Source organism: Arachis ipaensis, chromosome B1 (genome assembly GCF_059453495.1).
Source record: "Arachis ipaensis isolate K30076 ecotype BB chromosome B1, ASM5945349v1, whole genome shotgun sequence".
NCBI classification, from domain to species: Eukaryota; Viridiplantae; Streptophyta; class Magnoliopsida; order Fabales; family Fabaceae; genus Arachis; species Arachis ipaensis.
In genome coordinates, this window is record NC_142436.1 from 132,602,226 (window position 1) to 132,624,891 (window position 22,666).

Sequence of the window (22,666 nt, forward strand, 5' to 3'; positions counted from 1 at the left end):
TTACTCACGTAAGGTATTACTTGGACGACCCAGTGCACTTGCTGGTTAGTTGTATCGAAGTTGTGACAATTATGAATTAAGATCAGAGCACCAAGTTTTGGAGCCATTACCAGGATTTGTTCGAGCCTGGAGATCACAATTTCGTGCACCACCTGATGTTCCATATATTATGAATAACTCTTTTCCTACTCTTAACCATGATGATATAAATATCATACGGGGCAGGGTAACTCATATAGAAATAAAAGAGGCTATTTTTAAAATGGGGGGCTTGAAAGCACCTGGTATTGATGGTATACATGCTATTTTTTTCCAAAGTCAATGGGATAAAGTTGGGGCTGATCTGTATTTTTTAATTGAGAATATTTTTAGCCATCCTGAACAGGTGGAAGATATTAATGAGACTCTAATTACACTTATCCCAAAAGTGGAGCCAGTTGTCAATCTGAAACAAATGCGCCCAATAAGTCTTTGCAATGTCTCTTATAAGATGGTGACCAAGATCATATCCATGCGGCTCAGGAAAATTATGGAGAAACTCGTTAGTCCAAACCAATGCAGTTTTGTTCCCGGAAGACAGAGTTTCGATAATATCATTATTGCACAGGAGGTCATACATTCTATAAGAAGTAAGAAGGGCAACAAAGGTTGGATGGCTATCAAAGTTGGCCTAGAAAAGGCATACGACAGACTCAAATGGACTTTTATTAAAGAAACCCTTATTGATATTGGCTTCCCCTCTCATCTCATTGAGCTGATCTGTTCATGCATCTCAACCACCAAAATGAGATTGCTTTGGAATGGAGAGATGCTAGATGAATTTCGTCCCACCAGAGGCATTCTCCAAGGGGATCCAATGTTTCCATATATTTTTGTTCTATGCCTAGAAAGGCTATCTCACCTTATTCAAGCAGTGGTTGACAACAATTTCTGGAAGCCTATTAGGCTCAACAAGAATGGCCCTGTGCTTTCACACCTTTGCTTTGCAGACGATCTTATTCTATTTGTTGAAGCGAATATGGAGCAGGCTGATGTCATCCATAGAGTCTTGGAAGCGTTTTGTGCTAGTTCAGGACAGCGTGTTAGCAAGGATAAAACAAGGATCTTCTTCTCCAAGAATGTCGGTCACAACATTAGAACTGAGATTAGTGATAAGCTGCAATTCGCAAGAACGGAGGATCTTGGAAAGTACTTAGGTGTTCCAATAATTCATTCTAGGGTCACCAAAAATACATATAAAGAGATTGAAAGCAAGCTAAATGCAAGGCTTAACAGTTAGAAAGCGTCTTCCCTCTCCCTCGCAGGAAGAACTACTCTGGTGAAATCAACTCTATCTTCTATTCCTACATATACAATACAATCTGCTATTTTACCTATATCTACTTGTAATGCTATTGACCGTAAATGCAGAAACTTTATTTGGGGGTGAGACAGACAACTCAAAAAAGTGCATTTACTGAATTGGAACACCATAACTAAAGCAAAACAGTCGGGAGGTCTAGGACTGCGGCATGCAAAGGACCTAAACCACACGTATATGATGAAAGCTGGTTGGGAGCTTATTGAAAGCAAAGATTCCTTATGGGCAAGAGTTCTCAGAGCAAAATACAAATGTGGCAATGACATTATTCCATAAGTTGAGAGAAGACGCAGTGAATCAAACCTTTGGAAGGGGATCTGCTCAACTTGGGAAGATGTGGAAAAGAATATGGTGTGGAGAGTTAGTGATGGCTCTCAAATTAAGTTCTGGACACATAACTGGGTCCTAAACATTGGAAGATTGAGCCAACAGACATTACAGGTAATTAATGAAGTCAATTTAAATATATCTCTAACTGATGTCCTTTCGGTTTCAGGCAGTTGGGATGTTACCAGATTAAAGGAGTGGCTGCCAGATGATGTGATTAGCAAGATAATGAGCCTTGTTCCACCATCCCCTTGGATATTGGAGGATTATATAGCCTGGGCACCCTCTTCGGACGGATCATTCAACTTAAAAACAGCCTACCACGCCATTCAAAATGACCAGGTGTCACATGATCGAGTGTTCAAGCTTGCATGGAGCTAGAAGAGACCTGAAAGGATTAAATCATTCATCTGGCTAGTGGCGCATAATGCTATCTTGACCAACATAGAGAGAAAACGAAGACACCTAACACACAATGATCAGTGTCCAAGATGTCACATAAATGAGAAAACAAGTCTACATGTGCTAAGATATTGCTCTTTTGTCTCTTTTGTATGGCAATCTCTTCAACCTAAAGACCAAGTGAAAGAGTTTTACAACCTTGGCAGACACGATTGGCTCATTTACAACCTCTCCAAGACAAATGAGTGGCCTTGCACCTTTGGGGTTGCAATTTCCTCCCTATGGTACTTCCGTAACAAATTCATCTTTGAAGGTATTATCACTAACCCAGCAGCCGTGGCAGAGTCCGTTAAAGTGAGGAGCTCTGAGATTAAAAGAGCCCTACATAACCTCATCATACCAAAGCAAGTCACTAACTCCACAGGGTGTCTTGTTCGTTGGTACCCCCTCTTGAAAGTATAATCAAGATTAATGTTGATGGTTCCTACTTTTCCATCAACAACAATGCTGCTTGTGGCGGAGTTGTCCGAAATCATTTAGGCAGATTTCTACAGGCGTTCACATGTAATATTGGAAATTGTTCTATTATGAATGCAGAATTATGGGGAGTCATTAAAGGACTCCAACTGGCCATCAATCACAACTAGAACCATGTTATCATGGAATCAGATTCTCTCGATGCTATCAACTTCATTAAACATGGATGCCCTGCCCTTCATTCTTGTGCATCGCTTGTAGAAGAAATCCGAATCTTATCAAGTCGCATCTAGCTGGTGCATTGGAACCACATTCTCCGCGAAGCAAATTCAGTGGCAGACATTCTAGCAAAGAAGGGGCAATCAATGCCGCTGGGTCTTCACATCATTGAAGATTCTATTCCTGACATTTTCAATGCTCTTTCTTCTGATTGTATGGGTTCTCTCATATTGAGAGAGTCTCTTTAGGTGGTGTTTTTTCTTTCCTTTTGTTATTTTCTTTTCCTGTTGGGGTCGTTGACCCCCCTTTCTTCACCAAAAAAAAAAATATATATAATGTTTATACATGATCAACTATATAGCACTTTCAAGAGTTAAGAATATGAGTAATTTAAAATTTTTTTTATAAATAATGAGAAGATATATGCTAAGGCTACTAATAAATATTTTAAATAAAAGTCTTTAAAAAATAAAATCTCATTATAAATATTTTAAATGATGTAATTTTGTCGATGAATAGTTTGTTCAACTTTAAACATACGTAAGATATTTATTTTTTATTTTAAATATTTTTATATTAAAAATAATTAAACTTTTCAATTGATTGTGATTTTATAATTTAAAATTTTATAGTAATAATTTTTGTATTTTTTTGAATAATTATTTTATGTATTTTCATATATTAACCCGTACATATACTAGTTTCAGTTTAATTTTCTACTGATATTAAGATGTTTTCTTTTCGCGAATAATTTTTGTATAGTTTTGCTGTTTGGACTTCAATTCCATTTATTATAAAAAAAAGGCATGGCTTGTGTTAATTTTTCTTTTTAAACACCACCTGACATTTGATTAAGTGAACAAATAGGCTAACTACTACTCGACTAATTTAAGTTGGTTTGTGTTTGGGTTGATTTGTTGATTATTGTTATCAATCTTGCTACATATTTAAGTCTTTTTGGCAACCAAGTTAATCCAAACCTAACAAAAACTAATTTCATTAGTAAGAGCATGTCTACATGCTCCAACTCCCCAGCCACAAACGTGAATGTTCATATCTCGTGTTCTTCCTTCTCCTTCTTCGCATTTCTTCTTCTTCTTCGTGTGTTTCCTCCCCATCGTTGTTCTTTTATTGTCGTTGTTGTTGTTGTATTTTTTTTCTTTTTTTCCTTCTATTCTTGGTGATTTTACAGCATTATGTATTTTTTCGTCTTCTTTATTTGATTTTTTTGTTTTTATTCTTGTTAAGAAGATAAAACAAGAAGAATTATAAGGTAAAACAAGAAAAAGAAGATGAACAAGAAAAGAAGATGATGACGGTGACGAAGAAGAAGAAAAGGAGGAGGAATTTTGAGTTATACATTATTTATCAGAAAATAACATCAAAATTCTTATCGTGAGACAGAAGTTTCTCAATTTTGGCACTAAAACATCTTAACTGTGAAACAAGTTCTTGTTAAGAGGATGAAACAAGAATTATAAGCAACATATTGATGACTTTTCTGGGTTTAAATTTTACATACATATATTTTGTAGTTGATTGAGTCTTGTTTGTATACTTGTTCTGAATTGAGTTTGTGTGTCATCATCATTATTTTTCGGTGTCATTCTGAGTTAAATGTGTTGTACTTGTTGTCATTAACTTGGATTTGATATAATTAGATCATATAAGGTAGTTGTAATGATTTGGTGTCATTTAGGTCATATTCGTGATTTTTCCTTATCCAAAATTGATTTGGATGCATTTTGTGGTTGATTGAGTCTTGTTTGTGTGCTTGTTATGAACTGAGTTTGTATGTTGTCATCATTAAGTAAGTTTGGTGTCATTCTGAGTTAAATGAGATTCACTTGGTCTCATTGACTTGAATTTGATGTAATTACGTCATACAAGAAAGTTGTAGTGATTCAAGTGTCATTTGAGTCATATCCATGACTTTTTTAATCTAAAATTAATTTTGATGTATTTTTGTAGTTGATTGAGTCTTGTTTGCATGTTTGTTCTAAATTGAGTTTGTGCGTCATCATCATTAATTAATTTCGGTATCATTTTGATTTAAATTAGGTGCACTTGGTCTCATTGACCTGGATTTGATGTAATTAAATCATACAAGAGAATTGTAATGGTTCTAGTGTTATTCAAGCCATATTTATAATTTTTTTCTTTATTTGATTTTCTTTTTTATTTACGTTCTTTATTTTAGTAGAAAAATTTGCAAGTTTAGAATAATTTTTGTAAAATTTTTCAATTTCTTAAAGTATGTTGAAAGTTATCCTAATCTTTAGTACAAACTACTCATTAACATCACATTAAAAATTGCAAAAACACAGAAAAGTTATAAGCACGATACCATTGTAAACTAACAACAACACGGAAATTGTTCATATTTGTAATCAAAGAATTTTACTAGCTTATTGCTAAATACGAAACTGCTATAGATAACGCAACGAAATTAAGTAGCACAAGTGCAAAAATTCAAAAGAGAATGAACAATATTATTTACGTATAAGAAAAAGACGACAATAACGATACAAACAATGATGGCTGATGATGATAATGATGGAGGAGGAGAAAAATAAAGGAAGAAAAGAAATTCAAATGAGAAAAGAAGAAGGATAAAGAGAAAGATCAAGGAGGCATTGGTGGTGACAACGACGAAGATAGTGAAAAAGAAAGATAAGGGAAAAGGAGGAGGAGAACAAGAAGCAGAGGCAAAAATAATAAGAAGCGTGGATGTGAAACATGTTTAAACAATTTTGTTGGACTTAATTAGCTATTTTGCTTATAAGAAAAAGAAGCATGGATGTAAAACACGTTTAACCATCTTAGTTGGACTTGGTTGGCTATTTTGCTTGACTGTAGCTTTTTATTGTATTATTATATGGTTACCAAAATAATTGATTACAGAAATTTAATATACAAACATAATTGAAAATTTAATATAACTATACAGACCTATTTGAAAATTTAATATAATTATCAAAATTATAAAATAATTAAATCATAAAAAAACTATTTACTATTTATTTAAAATTAAAGTTTTATAAATATAAGTGTTATTGCCTAACTCTTAGAATTGGGTATACAATAACGACCGATCCAAGAATATCTTTTCTAGAAATAGGAATGGTAATTTGATCGGACTCAACCTGTCTCGTCTTTAAGGCTGCGTTTGTTTCTGAGAACAAGACAGGATAAGACACTAAGAATAGGACAAGACAAGATACTGATAAATAGAGACACAAAATTTTATGTTCTTGTATTCTGTTTGGTAATAAACTAGAACAAATTATGAAAATCCAATTGATTCTCATTTTTTTTTTCATTTAAAAATTTGAGATGAAAAATATAATAATAAAAAATATAATTATGAAAAATCAACAAGAATAATGAAAGAAAAAATAAAAAATAAGTTGTGTCCCTTGTTAGTGTCTCCGTGTCCTTCCTGTCAGGATGGTCACAAAATACACTAATTCAGTGTTTCTGGACACATTATCTCTGTCCATGTCTCTTCTGTCAAACACGATTTTGTGTCTTTGTGTCTTTGTCTCAGTGTCCTATCTCTGTAAACAAACGCAGCCTAAACGAGCCGGGATTTACAATGATGGATTAGATTTTGGGGGTGGATACAAGTAAAACTTGATAATAATTGTTTGGATATGTGACAGATATCGGTAGCAATTGTTTTGCCTTATGTCTATCTTGTATTCGCTCTTAACATATGCAAATGAATGTTTGAGATAGATTATCAAATTTGATAAATTTAAAGTTATTTAATGTTGCTTATAATTTATACAATTATTCTCCACATACAAGTCATTTTTTTATACAAGTCATTTATATCACGCGCGCATGTTCTTCTTCATTCCGTTACTGTACGTTTTTCTTCGTTATTTTTTGTACCACCCTACCACACAGAGCTTTACACCTAGGATGTAAAATAGAGTTGGCGAGGCGCTACGACCTCTAAAAGTGTATATATATATATATATATATATATATATATATATATATATATATATATATATATATATAAAACAAGGATAATATATATGGGAGCCTTGAAAGAAAAGGAGTACGACTAAAACAAAACATAATCGAAGATACAACGCTCACGAGAAATGAAAATATAGAAAACTTATACAGAAAACCAGAAGACAGATATAAAAAAAGTAGGGTTCCAAATGAAAGTTATATAATCAAGATCTAGACTCGACCTATATATATATATATATATACAACCCAAAAATAAACCAACAGATAAATATAAATCCTGTTTCTCCAGGTCAACCTCTAAAAGGGACAAAACATAATATATATTTACAAGATGGAGAATCTATACACATATATAAACATAAACCAAATACAAACATCAAATCCCAAGATAGTTCTTCGCTTCCAAGAGCCTCTAGAATGCTCAGTGCGGCGCCTCGTGTCCTGCATCTGAAAACCACAATATATGTATGGAATAAGAACTGGGGGTTCTCAGTATGGTAAAGGTGCCCACGTACATAAGATATAAGGTTCCAAGAAAGCCAGAGGCAATCCTAGAACTCCGACACTCAAATTTAAAACTTAAAGTTTATAAATTGAAAACCATAAACAGGGTAGGTTATCTAAGGTTCTTATTTCTAGTTCATTTCTAACTTATGCCCTAATTTCTGCCTTCTTCCAATCCTCCAAAACTCTAGTGCACAGACAAAGAACACAAACAAAGCAAACACAAGTAGGATATAGATACAGTAGGTAGCAAATATAGCAGGTAAGCATAATAATCACATAGGCACACCCAATTAATGCACAATCAAACAAAACACACATATGCATATGATGTATGCCTACCCTATGGCTGATGAGTCTCATCTGTCAGTTATATAGCCAACCTGACATGTCCGGTAGCTAACCCAGGCATCGTCCTCTTAAAAACTGGTGAGCGGTACAGTACCACGATCCTCACCTGGTAAGCGAAAAACTTCCTCGATCCCCACCATCTGCGGGCGGTAAACCAGCTCGATCCCCACAGACGTTTTCAATTGGAAAATAACACACACGTGGGCGGTAAATAACCATGATCCCTACAAACACATTTACAACCCGTGGGCGGTAAATAACTACAATCCCCACAAAGTAATTTTCTTTAAAACCTGATGGGCATAAATATCCACGATCCCCACAAAAACAATTTTCTTTAAAATCTGGTGGGCGGTAAATAACCACGATCCCCACAGACATTTTAAATTTCAAATGTTTTCTATTTATCAAAGATGTTTCACCTCGCTTCAACAATCATAATCAAGTTACTCATCATTATTTTTCGTTGTTGTCATCACATCCAATTCCTCATTTATATTTTACAATTCAAGCTCTTCCCTTCACAACCCAATTCTACATATTCACTTTCACTCATTTCCACTCAATCAAATTTTTCCAAACCAACCTCAAAAATCATTCATTCTTAAAATAGTCACTTAAGTACTTTGAATCAGAAGTTATTAATTAAACTCCACGGCAGAGTCTCAAGATATTAAGGGAGAATAACCTATCTCATTTCTTAAATTATTTAAAAATACTCGAAATCATAGTTGCTTAATTTGAATCAATTATAATGGAGTTTAAACCAAAACCAAAGCATGTAAGCCAAGAGTTCCAAACCAATTTCAAAACCAAATTATGTAAACCCAAAATCAATTTCAGTTTCATTCTTAAATCTGAAACATTTCCAAAGGCTCAGAGATCGTCCCGTTTTGCTAAATCAAAACTCGAATTCTTCAACTTTTCCAAAATGTCGCAAAATGAAATTATTCAATCAAAAACCAATTACTTTTAAAATTTACTAAAATTTCTCCAAATGTGATTTCTTAATCAAACTCAAAACATAATTCTTTTCTCAATCATTTAAACTCAAACCTGATTCATCCTTTTCTTAAATAAATCAAAATCAAATAAACTATTCTTCCATCCAAATTAACCAAAAAAAAACTTCCCAAAATTCTCTTAAAATTTTGGTAGCATCTCCCCTAAAACTCGGACTTTGCCACCCTTCTTGGGTCCCATCCAAACCACTCAACAATTTCCAATAATGAATCACTAAACCTCAACCTTTCATATCATATAACTTATTCTATGGTCATCTAGCCGATGTTTTCGCGAAACATTATATATTATCTACGAGAAACCAAAACCATACCTTGGCCGATTTCTCCCCAAGCTCAAACACCTCAATTCAAGCCTCCAAGGTTCCAAATCATGTGCTATAGGTTCCAACCATCAAAAGCTCCAATTCAAGTATACCACTTCGCCAATTTGACTTCAATTTCACATATATATAACTTAATGTTATATAATTCCATATACATACAAATTTTTAATACCCTAATCTCATGAAATTGACAAATTAGAAGGAAAGTAATCATTTCTTACTTTATTCATGGATTAATTAGACAAAATTAAAAATTATCCACTGCTAGAGTACTCCTAAACCATCAAAATTACCAAAATCACTCAATACTCACACTAAAACACGAATTCAGAAAGGGAGAAAGAAACGGCTTGTCAATCGGAGCTCCGGATTGAAAGTTACGTAGATTTGAAGTTGGAATTAGGTTAGGGTTCTCCTTTGTTACTCCCACCCCCAAGTTCAGCGTATTTTCATTATGTGATGGGGAAGAGGACTGATTCATGGCCTTATATAGTTGGGCCTTGGGTCCTGTTTGGATTCGGTCTAACTGGTTTGGTTTAATAACCTAATTTTGGGCCATAATCTTTAAAATTAGTGTCAAAATTTATATTTTAATTATTTTTACTTCATGAAATTATAAAATGTAATTTTCTAATTTCTCTTTCGTTATCGTCGTCACCAACACCACCTCCTCTTCCTCCTCTTCCTCTTCCTCCTTCTTTTTTCATTGGAATTTCTTCTCCTCCTTCCTTTTCCTCCTTCTCTTCCATCATCAGTTATCTTGTTGTTAAAGATAATGAATAATTCAAGTTCAGATTGTCAATTGAACCAAAACGAAATTGATTATTGTTTTGAATCCAATCAAGTGGCTAAGATGTGGTTCGATTCTAGTTAATTTTTTCGTTAGTAGCTTATGATTCTGTAGGTGAATAATGTTTCATCATTGATGGTTTGAATTGAATGTAATGTAAAAGTTCTGCATTAAAGAAAATATTTTTCTGTATTTACAGCAAATTTGGGTGTAACACGAAGATATTTGGGTGTAACACAAAGATATTTGAGTGTATTGTTTAACAATTTTCTGTGTATGTGTGCTGATAAGTTCTGCATAATTCAAAACTCTTCTCTCCCTCCTCCTCATCTTCTACTGGTTCTTCTTCTTTTTCATCATCATCATCTTCTTCTTCTTCTTTTTTTCTTATTCATCTTTTTTTTTTCTTGTTTTATCTTCTCAAGTTTCTTCTTCTTTTACTCTTTTAACAAGAATAAAAAAAATCAAACAAAGAAGAAGAAAAAACACATAATGCTGCAAAATTACTTGGAAGATGATGAACTTACATTCATTCAACTAAAAGAAAGAAAGAAATAAGGAAAAAAGAAGAAGAAAAAAATGCAACATTAGAGAAAATATTTTTCTGTATTTACAGCAAATTTGGGTATAACACGAAAATATTTGGGTGTAACACGAAGATATTTGAGTGTATTGTTTAAGAATTTTCGGTGTATGTGCTAATAAGTTCTGCATAATTCAAACTCTTCCTCTTCCTCCTTCTCATCTTCTGCTCTGCTGCTTCTTCTTCTTCGTCTTCTTATTCCATATTCTCATAATTCTTCTTGAAAGGAAAAATCAAACAAAGAAAAAAAAATACATAATGTTGCAATATCAATAGAAAGAGGAGGAGGGAAAAAAATGCAGCAACAACAACAGTAATAAAAAAACGACGTTGAAGATGAAACACGCAAAGAAAAAGGAGGAGAAACGCAAAGAAGAAGAAAGAGAAGGAGGAAGAACGTGGGATACAAAGAGGAACAACGTGATTTTACGCGCGCATTATGTAAGTGACTTGTATACCAAAAAGATTTGTATGTGTAGTAGTACTCTAATTTATAATGTAATTACTTTAATTATATTTAAAATTTACATATTCTTTTTAGTTTAATAGTTTAAATTTTATTTTCATAAGCCATATAATATATATCATACAAGAGGGATGCTATTAAAAACACGGTAAAATATATCATATTTTAAAACAGGATAGGACAGGACAAATATGAATCCATAAGATATCATGGATATGAATTTGGGTAATAAATAAAATATTTGTGAGTAATGGAAAGGTAATGAAGAGCGCAAGTAGTTAATATTTGGCGCAGATGTGAGTATTGAAATACCCTCCGATATCCACCCTACCCTGTTGTCATTCCTATATGGTCCACAAGACAAAATTTGGGCCAAATCCGCATGAAATCCTATCAAAATGTTCGAATCAAGTTGAATTCCTTTTTCGATTTTTTGCTATTTACTATAAATAAATAAAGGACATAGAATTTATCTAATTTATGTTCTCCACCTTAATCCTTATTTTCTATATCAACAAATATTATATACACATAAAAAATTAGTCACTTAAATATATATTATTTAATTTATTTTTAAATATATACTTTATATTTTAACATATATTTTATCCGAATACTATTCGGCTACTGATTTCATTTTCTTTTAATATCTAATATTGTATTTTACACCTCTGTTAAGTTTATGGATGAAATTCTTTGTACGTATCCTATTATCGTTCCTTTGGATCATCCTCGATTAAAAGTTCAACCCTCCTAAGACGCAGGATCCAAATTAACATTTTCAAAACACCACGCGTAAAATAAAAGCGTAGTGCTTTTTATAGTAGGAGGAAATGTAGTTGGCAATGCTGCATGCACTATGTAGGCGTGCAGAAGAGTACGTCATTGCTAAAAACAAAATATATGGGCCTTGTGGTCCATTGTGGTTTATTTCTGCTCTCTAATGTCCATTACTATTTAAGATAAAATGGGACCACTTTTGATTCCTTTCCTTCTTCCTTTTGTTTCCTCACATTAAGCAAAAATACTTTTTTCAGCCCCTTTTAATTTCATGCAACATGTAATAAATCACCTCTAACATGAGGTATGGAGTGAATATTCTTTTGAGTACTTTAGTTTTCTTTTCTTTTTTTTCTTCGGTTTACCTAACAAAATGCTTTAGTAGCTTAAGTGTTATATTCCGAAATTGATTTTAAAGACTATCCACTGAAAATAAACTCCAACAGAACTAAAGATTAATCATTGGCTTATAACTACCCGAGAATTTATACTTCAATTATATACTTGTTTTTGCTTTTTGTTTTTGAGCTAAAGTTCTAAATTTAGAACGAACAATAAATAAGGGGCAATCCATGAACTTGGGGCTGCAAGGAGCCCAATGTCTTTAATTATGGTGGGCCCTTGCACATGTGTTTGTTTTGCTAGTTGCTACACAGCATGGCGGACATAAACGACAACTTGTTTGACCAAATTCCGAAACGGACATTCTGTAAACGACGAAAAAGTAGAAAACTACAATACAAAACGACAAAATGAAAACAGCCCCCGGCGAGGATCGAACTCGCGACCTTTCGCTTACGAAGCGAACGCACTACCACTATGCTACGGAGGCAAGTGCATTAGCAATTTCTTATTCAATATATTTTAACAATACTTTAAATCTCATTATATGATTTCAATAAATAAATGAGACCTCATTCTTGATTTGTATATCCGATTCTAACTTCCAAGTTCCAACCTAAGCATGATTTGACTTTTGAGTGAGTTTCCTCTAGCTTACAGAAGTTTTAGGGCCAGGGTTACTATCGTCATTTGCATGATTTTGGGAAGAATGGAAGATACTAGTAGAGGTTCTAATCAGAAGTCAGAACCCTTTGTTTGTTGGAATGATTTAACCATAAAAACGAATGTTCAAAATAACTTATTACTATTAGCTTAAATATGAAACATGTTAACTTAGCCAAGTCACCTATTCTTATCACTAGTTTAATAAAGCCAATTCGTATAGCAATCAACAATAGATAATTGACTAGTTTTAAGTGAATTGCATGGATTATTTGATATAGATAGTTGCTTCATACATGGTCCAATGTTACAACTTGTCAGCAGTTTTCTCCATTTTCATGCATGAACTTGACTTTACAGGAACCAAATTTAACATCACAAGCAAAACAGAAACTAGTTCATCGGTAAGACAGAAAAAGATTTCCACAAGAAATTTCCAGAATATGCATATTGCTGTAAATCCATGATAAGTTGTTTTCTTTACAACTTAGCAAAAGTAATCAAAGCTAACGATGATTATTATTGTTATTATATGTAATGACTGTGAAAACATAGTTCAAGATTAGTTAAAATGTGAGAAATGGAATGAAAATATATTACTTTCCAAATAGCTTCCTGCGTCTACCTGGCTTGATTCTCAAGCCCGTTGCTTCACCAATCACAATCTCATCAATTAAGTCCTTAAATATCAGTCTCTCAACATCCAACACAACCCCAGATGTTTCACCATGGAAAATTGTCCAACTTTCTGTTCCATTCATAACATTTTCACATAGTATACTTTTTATACCATCACCTTCATCTTCTGTGCATTCGGGCTTCTTCACTTGAATTTTTTCTATCTCAAAGCACAGTTCTTTTAGAAGTTTCTGTGCACTGAGGTTCTTCTTTGCGAGTCCATTAGGCTTCAACCATGGTTCAGGAGAAGAAGCTAGTTTCATGCCAAGAATCTCATTCACAGCATCAAAGATGAATCTCCTGTGAGACTTGTCTGTGTTTGTCTTCTTGTAATCAACTTTTTCAATGCCGATTTCTTCTTTAGCAAGAAAGCTACTTGTCTTGGTCTGCTCCAATACAAGGAACAACTCGGGGTTAATGGGATGACCCGACGAGTGGCGTTGAAATGTCAGCAATTCTGAACTCAGATCTCTGAGCAGGAGACCTGAAGCCAATAGTATTTCTGATATGTATCTGTGGTCTGGGTTCGAGTTTTCGCAAAGGGAACCAATGTAATCGATTCTAGCCTCGTCGTGACTCGAGTTTAGCCGTCTAAGCTTCTGAACCAGGTGATCTATGCTTTGCAATTTCTTGCGGTTGATCTCGCTGTTAACTGAAAGGCTATCATCTGCAGTGTTCCACTGATATTCATAATCGTATTCTTTAGATTGAACATCACCTGCTTCAGCATATAAGTCATAATAAGGTACAAGGTTGTGTACAAATAAATGAAAAAACAAAAGCTTAATCATATAAGAGTATCATATGTGACAAATACAACTAAAATTTCTCTCTTTAATTACTTCATAATTATTGGCAACTTAATGTATTATTCATCATCAGAAATAATATAGCTCTTAAATTTTCTCCCTCATTTTAAGGGGAAAAAACCATACCTTTCGGAGCATTGGATATAAGCTTGACTGGGGATAGCACATCCTCTCTGTATACTGAGCCGTCCAGAACCGATACAGGGCTCGGATGATCTGGAGCATCCATTGCAAGTTCTGAAATAGGCTCATTCTCATCCAACATCAGAGTTGATTTCTGAAAATTTAAGCAAAACACTCATATCAATGATAAATGGAATATTTTACTATTTTACTCTAAAACTTAGCTTTTCTCATACAGTTCTAACAGGCAAAAAAAGCTTGAATTGTAGAAGTAATTGTCATCAATCTGACCTTCTGTATTGTTCCTGAAACCACCTGCTCAATAGCCTTAAGAGATGGGCCTTGGCTTCCGACAGTTTCAGCAGATTGTAAATTGCTGGCTAATTCCACATCCATCTTTGACTCAATTATGGTACTTCCTGATTGTAGTGATGTCTCATCCCCTTGGAAACTCAAACTTCTTGATTCATTGCTTATTTCACTAAGTTGGTCATCACTTTGTTGTGAAATAGGGACTTTATGCCTCGGTTTTCTACCCGGAGAACCTGATTCTGTGGTCTGCTTACCAGATTGTCGTCTTGGTTTACTTGACTCTGATGGAGGTGTTGGTGGGCGAGAACACTTCTCAAGTTCTAACTTCTTTTGTTGCAATCTTGGGCTAACAGATCCTGAGTTCTTTACAGAGCTTGGGCTATTTTCTTTTGTAAACTGCTGAGATCTTGGTTGTGATTGTGTTGATCTTATAGTCTTGCTACTAGCTTTCTTTTCACTGAAGCTAGTAGAAGCTTCCCTGTGATTGTTTCTAGGAGACTGATCTTTTGTTATTCGACCAGAACCTGTACCCTTTCCATTACCTGTACGTACCTTCATCCTCACACTCTGGAGTTTATGTGAATCAGAAAGCTCAACAAGTGGAATAACTGAAGATGATGAAATTCCATTTTTCTCAATGTGCTTTGCCGGTTTCATTATTACAATTGGAGATTCAAAGCTCCTTGCTGAGTCAGATCCACCGAAAGTTGAAGATGCAATGTTGTTTCTGTGAGGACTTTGTTTCCTTGCTGTCCTAGAATTCTGAGTTAGACTCGCAGGTTTTGGTTCATGGTCTCTTTGATTTCCTACAAGATTTGAAGCTTGTTCTTCTTGTCTTGTCTCTAGCAGCCCCTTTGCTTGCATTGCTTCTAGTATCTGTTTGAGCGCTCTAAGATCCCTTCCAGACTGATCAAATTCAAGATTCTTCAATCTCTTCTCAACTTCACTGTAAACTGAAGGGAATGAATCTGTTATACTTGTAGCCTTCATGGCCCCGGAACTTGGTCTTGGTGAACTTTGATTTCTATCTCGCCGCTTCCATGGTGCAGGTTCAATGGGATGCCTTGAACTTGAGATAGGTTTCACAACCAAATCCGGGTTCTTCCTGCTTGGGGAACTCGGGTCTTTCATTGAGCTTTTCGAAGAATTAGAAACTTTGAATGGCCTAATGAGTCCATTTTTTGATGATCTTGAAAACTGATCATCACCTTGAGTTGGGTCAGTTTCACTCAAAATTGAGTGAGTCTCACTGGCTAAATTGGACGCTGGCAATGCTTCCAACCCCATTAATTTTGCTACAACACTCGGTGGCCTGCTCTGTGATGCTGCTGAAGGCCGTTGTTGCAGACTTGAGACTTTGTCATCTGAGTCGGAAGTACCACTACTGAAATTTCTTAAGAGATGATTGGATTTTGAATCAGAGGTATAAGTACGCCAAGAAACTTCCCTGCTGTCAAGGGAAAGTCTAGGAAGCTCTTTTAGTCTTGGTGTGGATTTGATGGTATCTTGTGATTCAGAAGAGTATCGATGTACTTCCCTTGCATCATAAGAAAACCGACGAGCATCCTTTGAGATCGAATGCCATTGTCCATCTTTTACTTCATAAGGCAACCTCCGAAGCTCTCTACCTTCATCATAGTGCCAAGGGGCTTCTGTAAGCTTAGAAAGGACTCGGATAGACTCCTTTAGATCAATAGGCACACTTTGTTTTCCATCAATTCCAACTCTATCATATTCATAATCAGAAATGGACAGATGAAGAGGTCTCGGTGAATCTTTCTGCTTCGATGCACGAATGGAAACTTCTTCTTTGATTGTAGTCTTCACTGATAGTCCTCTGGCCTCTCTGTACATAGAGTCTTTTACCACATCCCTCAGGTCAAGGGACTGGTGACCCAAATTTGTAGAGGTACTTGTTTGGTTCATAACTTGGTCCCTTCTAGGAGTTTCAGGAAAAGTAATTCGGTCGAAGGAAGCATCTGCTTGAGCTTTACAGTCCATAGAGGATATTGACGATGAACATGATGAAGAGAATGAGGCCCTTGATGATTCTGTTGAAATTCTTTGTTTTTCACTTACACCCTTGTTTAAGTTCATATCCTGCAATAAGTTCATTATGTTGCACAAACTTAGTTTCGCAATGCTACTTAGCAGTTATAAAAACGCCTATACATTTCTTAAAACAAGAAGAAAATTCTGAACATAGAAATAGAAAGTCTGTGATCTAGAAGAAGGACAAACCCTGAAAACAATTTTGAAGGAAGGTAACAAACAATTCGTAGTATTTCAACATATCTTTTGATCAGCATAAGCATACTTAATTTGGTAAGAAAATTCCCAGACCCAGATTAAAGCATTATTATAAGAAAATTTGAACTTCAAAACAGTGAAAAACAAGGTTCTTACAGCAGCTGTTTGCCGTTGGTGTATGCTATTAGAATCTCTTCTCAAGCTCTCATAATTGGAGTGGGAATTACCTATAACAAAAGCAAAAGCATTAGATGTGAATACTCTAACGTAGAGATAATAAATTATAAAAAAATCAACACCTAATGCTGCAAATATCAGGAGCTAACCATCATGGAGGCCTAATGGCTAATTCACTACATATAATTCAAAATGAACAAATACAAAAGAAATAAAAATAATCAAAATCTTTGTTAAGTAAATGATCACAACAATATCATCCACAAGAATGCAGAGCAGGAAAAAAGCCTTGAAACACAAGTGATAAACCTCTTTAAGATTGAGAATGGGAAAAGTAGACAGAAAGAAAGAAAGAAATCATGCAAACATAAACTAAATAAATCATCAAAATTCAACATGTGAATGTTCAGAAAATACCAGGAGGAAGCCTCTTGTGGCTAATGCGGCGAGGGGTAACTATCTGGTGACGATCAAACAGTTGGAAAATCCCAGTCATGCATCCAATTTGCTTCTGCAAATCTGGGTTTTCATCTGCTAAAGAATGCAGCAACTTTGCAGCCATATTCACCTCTCTCTTCTTTTTTATTTTTTTCCCCCTTTTTTCTACTTTCAACAACTAAAGACTCAAATTCTCTCAACCACCACAATCAACTACTCCTTCTCTTCATAAAAGCTCCATCATTTATTACTCTCAACTCCACTAAACACCACAACACTGCAAAGTCAAAATCTGAAGCTACAAAAGATAGAATCCAATAACTTTCTGAGGTCCTTAGTCCTTAGCATATCCTCACATAAAAATTCATTACAATTCTTAGAAAAACACAAGGAAATTTGTATCCTTTGTCATTGTCCATCACACTCAGAAGTTTGGTCCAGACCACAATTCATGGTTATATTAACTCTGATAACTACAGGTCAATGTAGCAGGCTAGTTTCCACATACATATATAGTTCTATTTCTGCAGCAAGAGATAAAAATTTTCCTTTTTGGCAAGAATTACAGGGCCCCAATTTGTAAAATCCTTCTTTTCACATAAGAAAAAGAAAGAGTACTATCCTCGAACAGCTGGTGTGTGATCAGATACCACAGAATTGGCTTCTAGCAAGAAACTAGGAAAGAGAACAACTTTTGCAGACTGTAACTGCAATCCCAAGAATTTTTCCAATTATGACTTTCTGTATTCCCTTTTTGGGTTCTTGAGTTTCACAAAAACAAACCAGACAATATCTTATATGGTGATAACCAAAATAAGCCAAATGTAAAAGAAGGGGACCAATAAAAATGCACCCAAAAAAAAAAAAAAAAAACTAAGGAACACACACACGCAAAAAAGATAGAACCACCTTAATGAAACTACTAGTACAATGCAGAAACTGTAAATGAATCTCTGCAGATCCAAGAAGGATTGTGTTAATGTGATAGGAAGGTGTAATGATCATTATAATAATACATAACTATACTATATAGTTATATGATATGATGAAAATGTGCAACCAATCTGGTCAGAGCTGGCATAAAAGTATTTTTTATTAGTATTGGTGTTATTATTATATGTGATTTTTCTTTGGGAAATAAAGACAAACAGGTGGTGAGTGAGAAATGTTTGTGTGGGTCAGAGTTACTCAAGGCTATTATCTCACAAGTCCATGTGAGATGGAGGGTATGTGGGTCAAGAGCATGTGATTTTGTCAGCACAAAAATGGAGGAAGAGGGTGCATTACTACTCCCACCTATGCTCTAAGACTCTAGCTACTGCAATAAAACGGGATAAATTATACTCCTCCCAATTAGGGTTTCTCAATTTCTAAAAGTTTAGATCATATTACATCTAACAATTATGATTTGCTTACTCATTTATTTTGATTGGATGACAAAATAAAAGTGAACTGAAAACTTTATTTAAAAAAATTGTTTAGCTAATATATGTTGTTAAAATTTTTACTATTAGTAATATTTAATGTGATCCGTTAAAAAGAAAAAGAAAATGTCAAAGCGTACAAATTTGGGTCAGAAAAGTTGGAGTATTTCTTGCAAATGGTTAATGGTTTGTTGACTTTGTTCCTCTCTTAGAAAGTGAAAGTCCAAGCCTCCTTGCTAGAACAGTTGTCATGTGTACAATGACTGTTTTGCCCTTAACTTACCCCGTGAATTTTATTAGTTGCTAGTTGTGTAACTCATAGGAAGAGAAAAACGTTTTATTATTTTAAGAATAAACATACTTTTTGAATTAATAATTAATATAGGAAAACTTATATTTATACTAGAATTGTCATAAAATAAAACAAATGTATTAAAACAGTGTGAACCTGTTGTATTAGAGCTTGCATTCCTACCTTAACTATACAACACGGTTTGAGCAGATCTTGACCAAGTTAAAAAAAAATTTACAAATAAAAAAAAATACAAAACAGTGCTCAAGAAGAAAACATCATTGGAGGATGTGTCAATTGCCAATTACACATTTATTTTATGACATTCACGTTCACATTCACATTCACATTCTAGTGATAGAATATCAGGTTTTTTAATCATCAAAATTCTCTTAACTTGCAATCATCATCATGCTGTAAATTCTCTTCTTTTGTACATAGTATTTTATTCCCTTTTATGCTTGATGAGCTCCATAAAGTTAAAGTTTATTATTGTGTCAGTAATGAGTTTATTAATTAATTAATACTCTAAAGACACCACCCTACACTACATGGATGCCATTACAAATTCTGAACAACCAATTCCTAGCATTTAATATCACATGGTCAAGTCAAATGATGCATCATGCATATATAAACATGCAATAATATATACATGAATTATGAATTTATGATAAACTATACTGTTACGGTACTCATAATTACAGGGACTATAATAGTAGTTATACAATTTAATATTTAAAAAACAAAAATAAAAAAAATATTGTTAAAATATAAAAAAAATATAAGATTTAATTAGTTTATTAGTTCTTATAATTTTATCAAATTTACAAATAAATTCTTATATTTTTTAATTGAGTCTATATACTATTTTTAATTTTGTAATTAAGTTTTTTTTTATGTCAAAAATACTAAAATTAATAGAATATTTCTCTCAAAAAATATGTAATCAAAGATTTAATTAGAATCTTAATTGTAGATATTTTTAATTTACAAAAAAATCAATTAATTCTAATATTTTTTGCACTAGAAAATATCTCATTATAAAATAAAAAATATAAAAATAAAAACTAATTACAAACTTAATAAAATTATAACGAATAACAGAACAATTAAATCTTTAAAATATATATTACTAAAATTATTTAACTATCACAGCCATAGAGACATCATAAACTCTACCTAACTATACTATATATATATAAAATACTATTTACTGAAAATTAAGTTTCGTTGGTGCTAGCTCACGACGCATTGTCACCAATATTAATTTTTAAAATGCTATTAACTAAGATGTCTAAAAATGCAAGAATATTTCTCCTTTTCAAAAAATGTGGTCCTCATCCTTACATTACAACATGTATTGTTTATACCTAAAGATATGAATCTTCAAATATTTCATTGCATATGGAACTTCGTTGATTCAAAATTTAACCAAAAATGGCTAAAACAACATGTCTATGTATATGGTTTAATTTACCCTCACTTTTTCTCTTATAATTAGTTTCGTCATTATTTATGGATATCTAATTAATGGGCTGTGCATGATACATCCATTTCAATTAGTTTATGTTATGTGCATGAATGAAGGAACATCATACAATTTGCATTCACTTACATGCATATATATCATGTCAAAGCTACACTTATATATTATATATATGGACTAGTAACTAATAGTAATTGACATTTGAAAGTGATAGTGATATATATATAGAGACAGAGAAATTATAGGTCCTATTTAATGGAACCCCACATTCATAAAGTTAAGGATCTCACATGTGGTGTGCCAAGGAAGAACCAACCACCCTATCCCAATCTCAATCATCTCTTAAACCCATGTTCCAAGAAACATATATTATTTGTAACAAGTCATTCATTGGCACATTATTATGTGTATATATACACCTTTTTTGCAAGAGCCATGCTCACCAATAATCATCATGTGTTAGACTTGTGGAGGCACTTCAATTATATATATGTAATATATTGCATATATCATAATATGTAAAAAGTCATGAGATGATGAGTGAATGAACCTAACTCTATAGTTTCCAAAAAGTGAAATTAGATTGTGTAACCATGAAACAAGGGAAGGCAGAAAATTGTTTTTTTTTTCTTGCTATTATATATTTTAATATAGGAAATTCCTATATTTTATGTCAAAACTTTGATTAGAAGTAAAGTCATGGTTCTTGAATGTTGAGTCCGAGGAGGAGAAAAAAGTGGTTTGATTTTTTTAATATTTTAATATCCGGTTCAAATGCTCAATGATTTGGGCACATCTCATGAACTATATATATGTTGGGGAAATTATATTTTTTTTCTTAAATTTTGTTAAAAATTTAAAAATATTTTTAAATTTTATTTTATTTTAATTATATTCCAAAAATTTTCGATTTATATCAAATATATTTTTAACAGGTAAATTTTCAAAAAATTTAAAATTAATTCAACAATAATATATGACAACTATTTTTGGCATGTTTGTGTTAATATTTGTTCTTGTAAAATTGCTATTGAATTATCTTAAATTTTTTAAAAATTTAGTTGTTAGGGATATATTTGATGCAAATAAAAAATTTTAAAAATAAAATTAAAAAAATAAAATTTATAAATATTTTAAAAACTTTTAGCAACCTTCAAACCTATATATTTTAATTAGGATAATTTCTGTTTCAAACTTCATTTTTCAATTAGATTTTTTTGGTGACTATTTTTCAATTAGATTTAATTATCAGCTAATACGCGCTAACTTTTATATTTATATTAAAGATTATGACAATTCCAACTTGGTCTTTCATTTTGCATTTTTGCTATGAAATGGCCAACTTGGGTTCCTATTTCATATATATTAATTTAACGGTAACGTTAGAGAGACAAAGCACAATCAATTTAAATAGCCTAAATTTATTTTATTTAATATTATTTATTACAAGATGTATTATAAATTTTGATAATTTTATATTAATATTTTTTGTTTCCAAATATTTTCGTTAATCTAAACACCTTAGCAAATTATGACCTTTCAATTTCATTTATAAATCAAGATTATTATATAAACTAATAATGAGCCAAACAAAAACAAAGAAGTTAACATTAGTCAACTTTAAGATTTTAAGTTTATAATTTAGAATTTAGTATTAAAGATTTATAATTTAATATTTAAAATTTAAAAATAAATAAAATATTTTAAAAAAATTGATTGATGTTTTTTTTTCTTTTTTTTTACCAAAGATATGGAGACTCGAACTCGCAACCTCTTAATTGAGTATGGGGAGACTATGCCATTTGAGCTATTGCTTCTCGACAAAAATTGATTGATGTTGACTGAAAAAAATTGATTCTCTAACATCATTGGTAAATATATTTATTTTAAGTTTGATCTTTGAATGGTCATTCACATTTAGTATATATATATATTTTTTTACTCTACATGGCCTTAGTAATTAATATGTAAATTCTTTTTTTTTTAAAGAGTCATTGTCTAATATAATATGGTCATAAACACAGTGCATTTCTTTAACAAAAATAAGGAAATGATCTCTGGAGGGGGAA

At 32.8% G+C, this 22,666-nt stretch overlaps 1 protein-coding gene and 1 non-coding gene across 2 annotated transcripts; both read right to left on the reverse strand.

Moving 5' to 3' along the window:
* Positions 1-12,360: 12,360 nt before the first annotated feature.
* Positions 12,361-12,432, reverse strand: TRNAT-CGU (transfer RNA threonine (anticodon CGU)). Its single transcript has one exon. It is a non-coding gene; the product is annotated as a tRNA-Thr (tRNA).
* Positions 12,433-13,025: 593 nt separating this feature from the next.
* Positions 13,026-18,265, reverse strand: TRM4 (LONGIFOLIA protein). Its single transcript, XM_016338097.2, has 5 exons — positions 17,372-18,265; positions 16,934-17,004; positions 14,507-16,627; positions 14,219-14,369; positions 13,026-14,001 (listed from the first exon to the last, which is right to left on the reverse strand). The coding sequence occupies exons 1-5, from the start codon at positions 17,514-17,516 to the stop codon at positions 13,202-13,204; spliced, it is 3,288 nt and encodes a 1,095-aa protein (XP_016193583.1). The 5' UTR covers positions 17,517-18,265; the 3' UTR covers positions 13,026-13,201.
* Positions 18,266-22,666: the final 4,401 nt, after the last annotated feature.

Excerpts from the sequence above, each read along its gene's own strand:
- TRM4 (XM_016338097.2), bottom strand. The coding sequence starts at position 17,516 with ATGGCTGCAAAGTTGCTGCATTCTTTAGCAGATGAAAACCCAGATTTG. Across the intron at positions 16,628-16,933 it reads ACCAACGGCAAACAGCTGCT|GATATGAACTTAAACAAGGG; the intron begins GTAAGAACCTTG and ends AACTTATTGCAG. Across the intron at positions 14,002-14,218 it reads TATATCCAATGCTCCGAAAG|GTGATGTTCAATCTAAAGAA; the intron begins GTATGGTTTTTT and ends ATGCTGAAGCAG.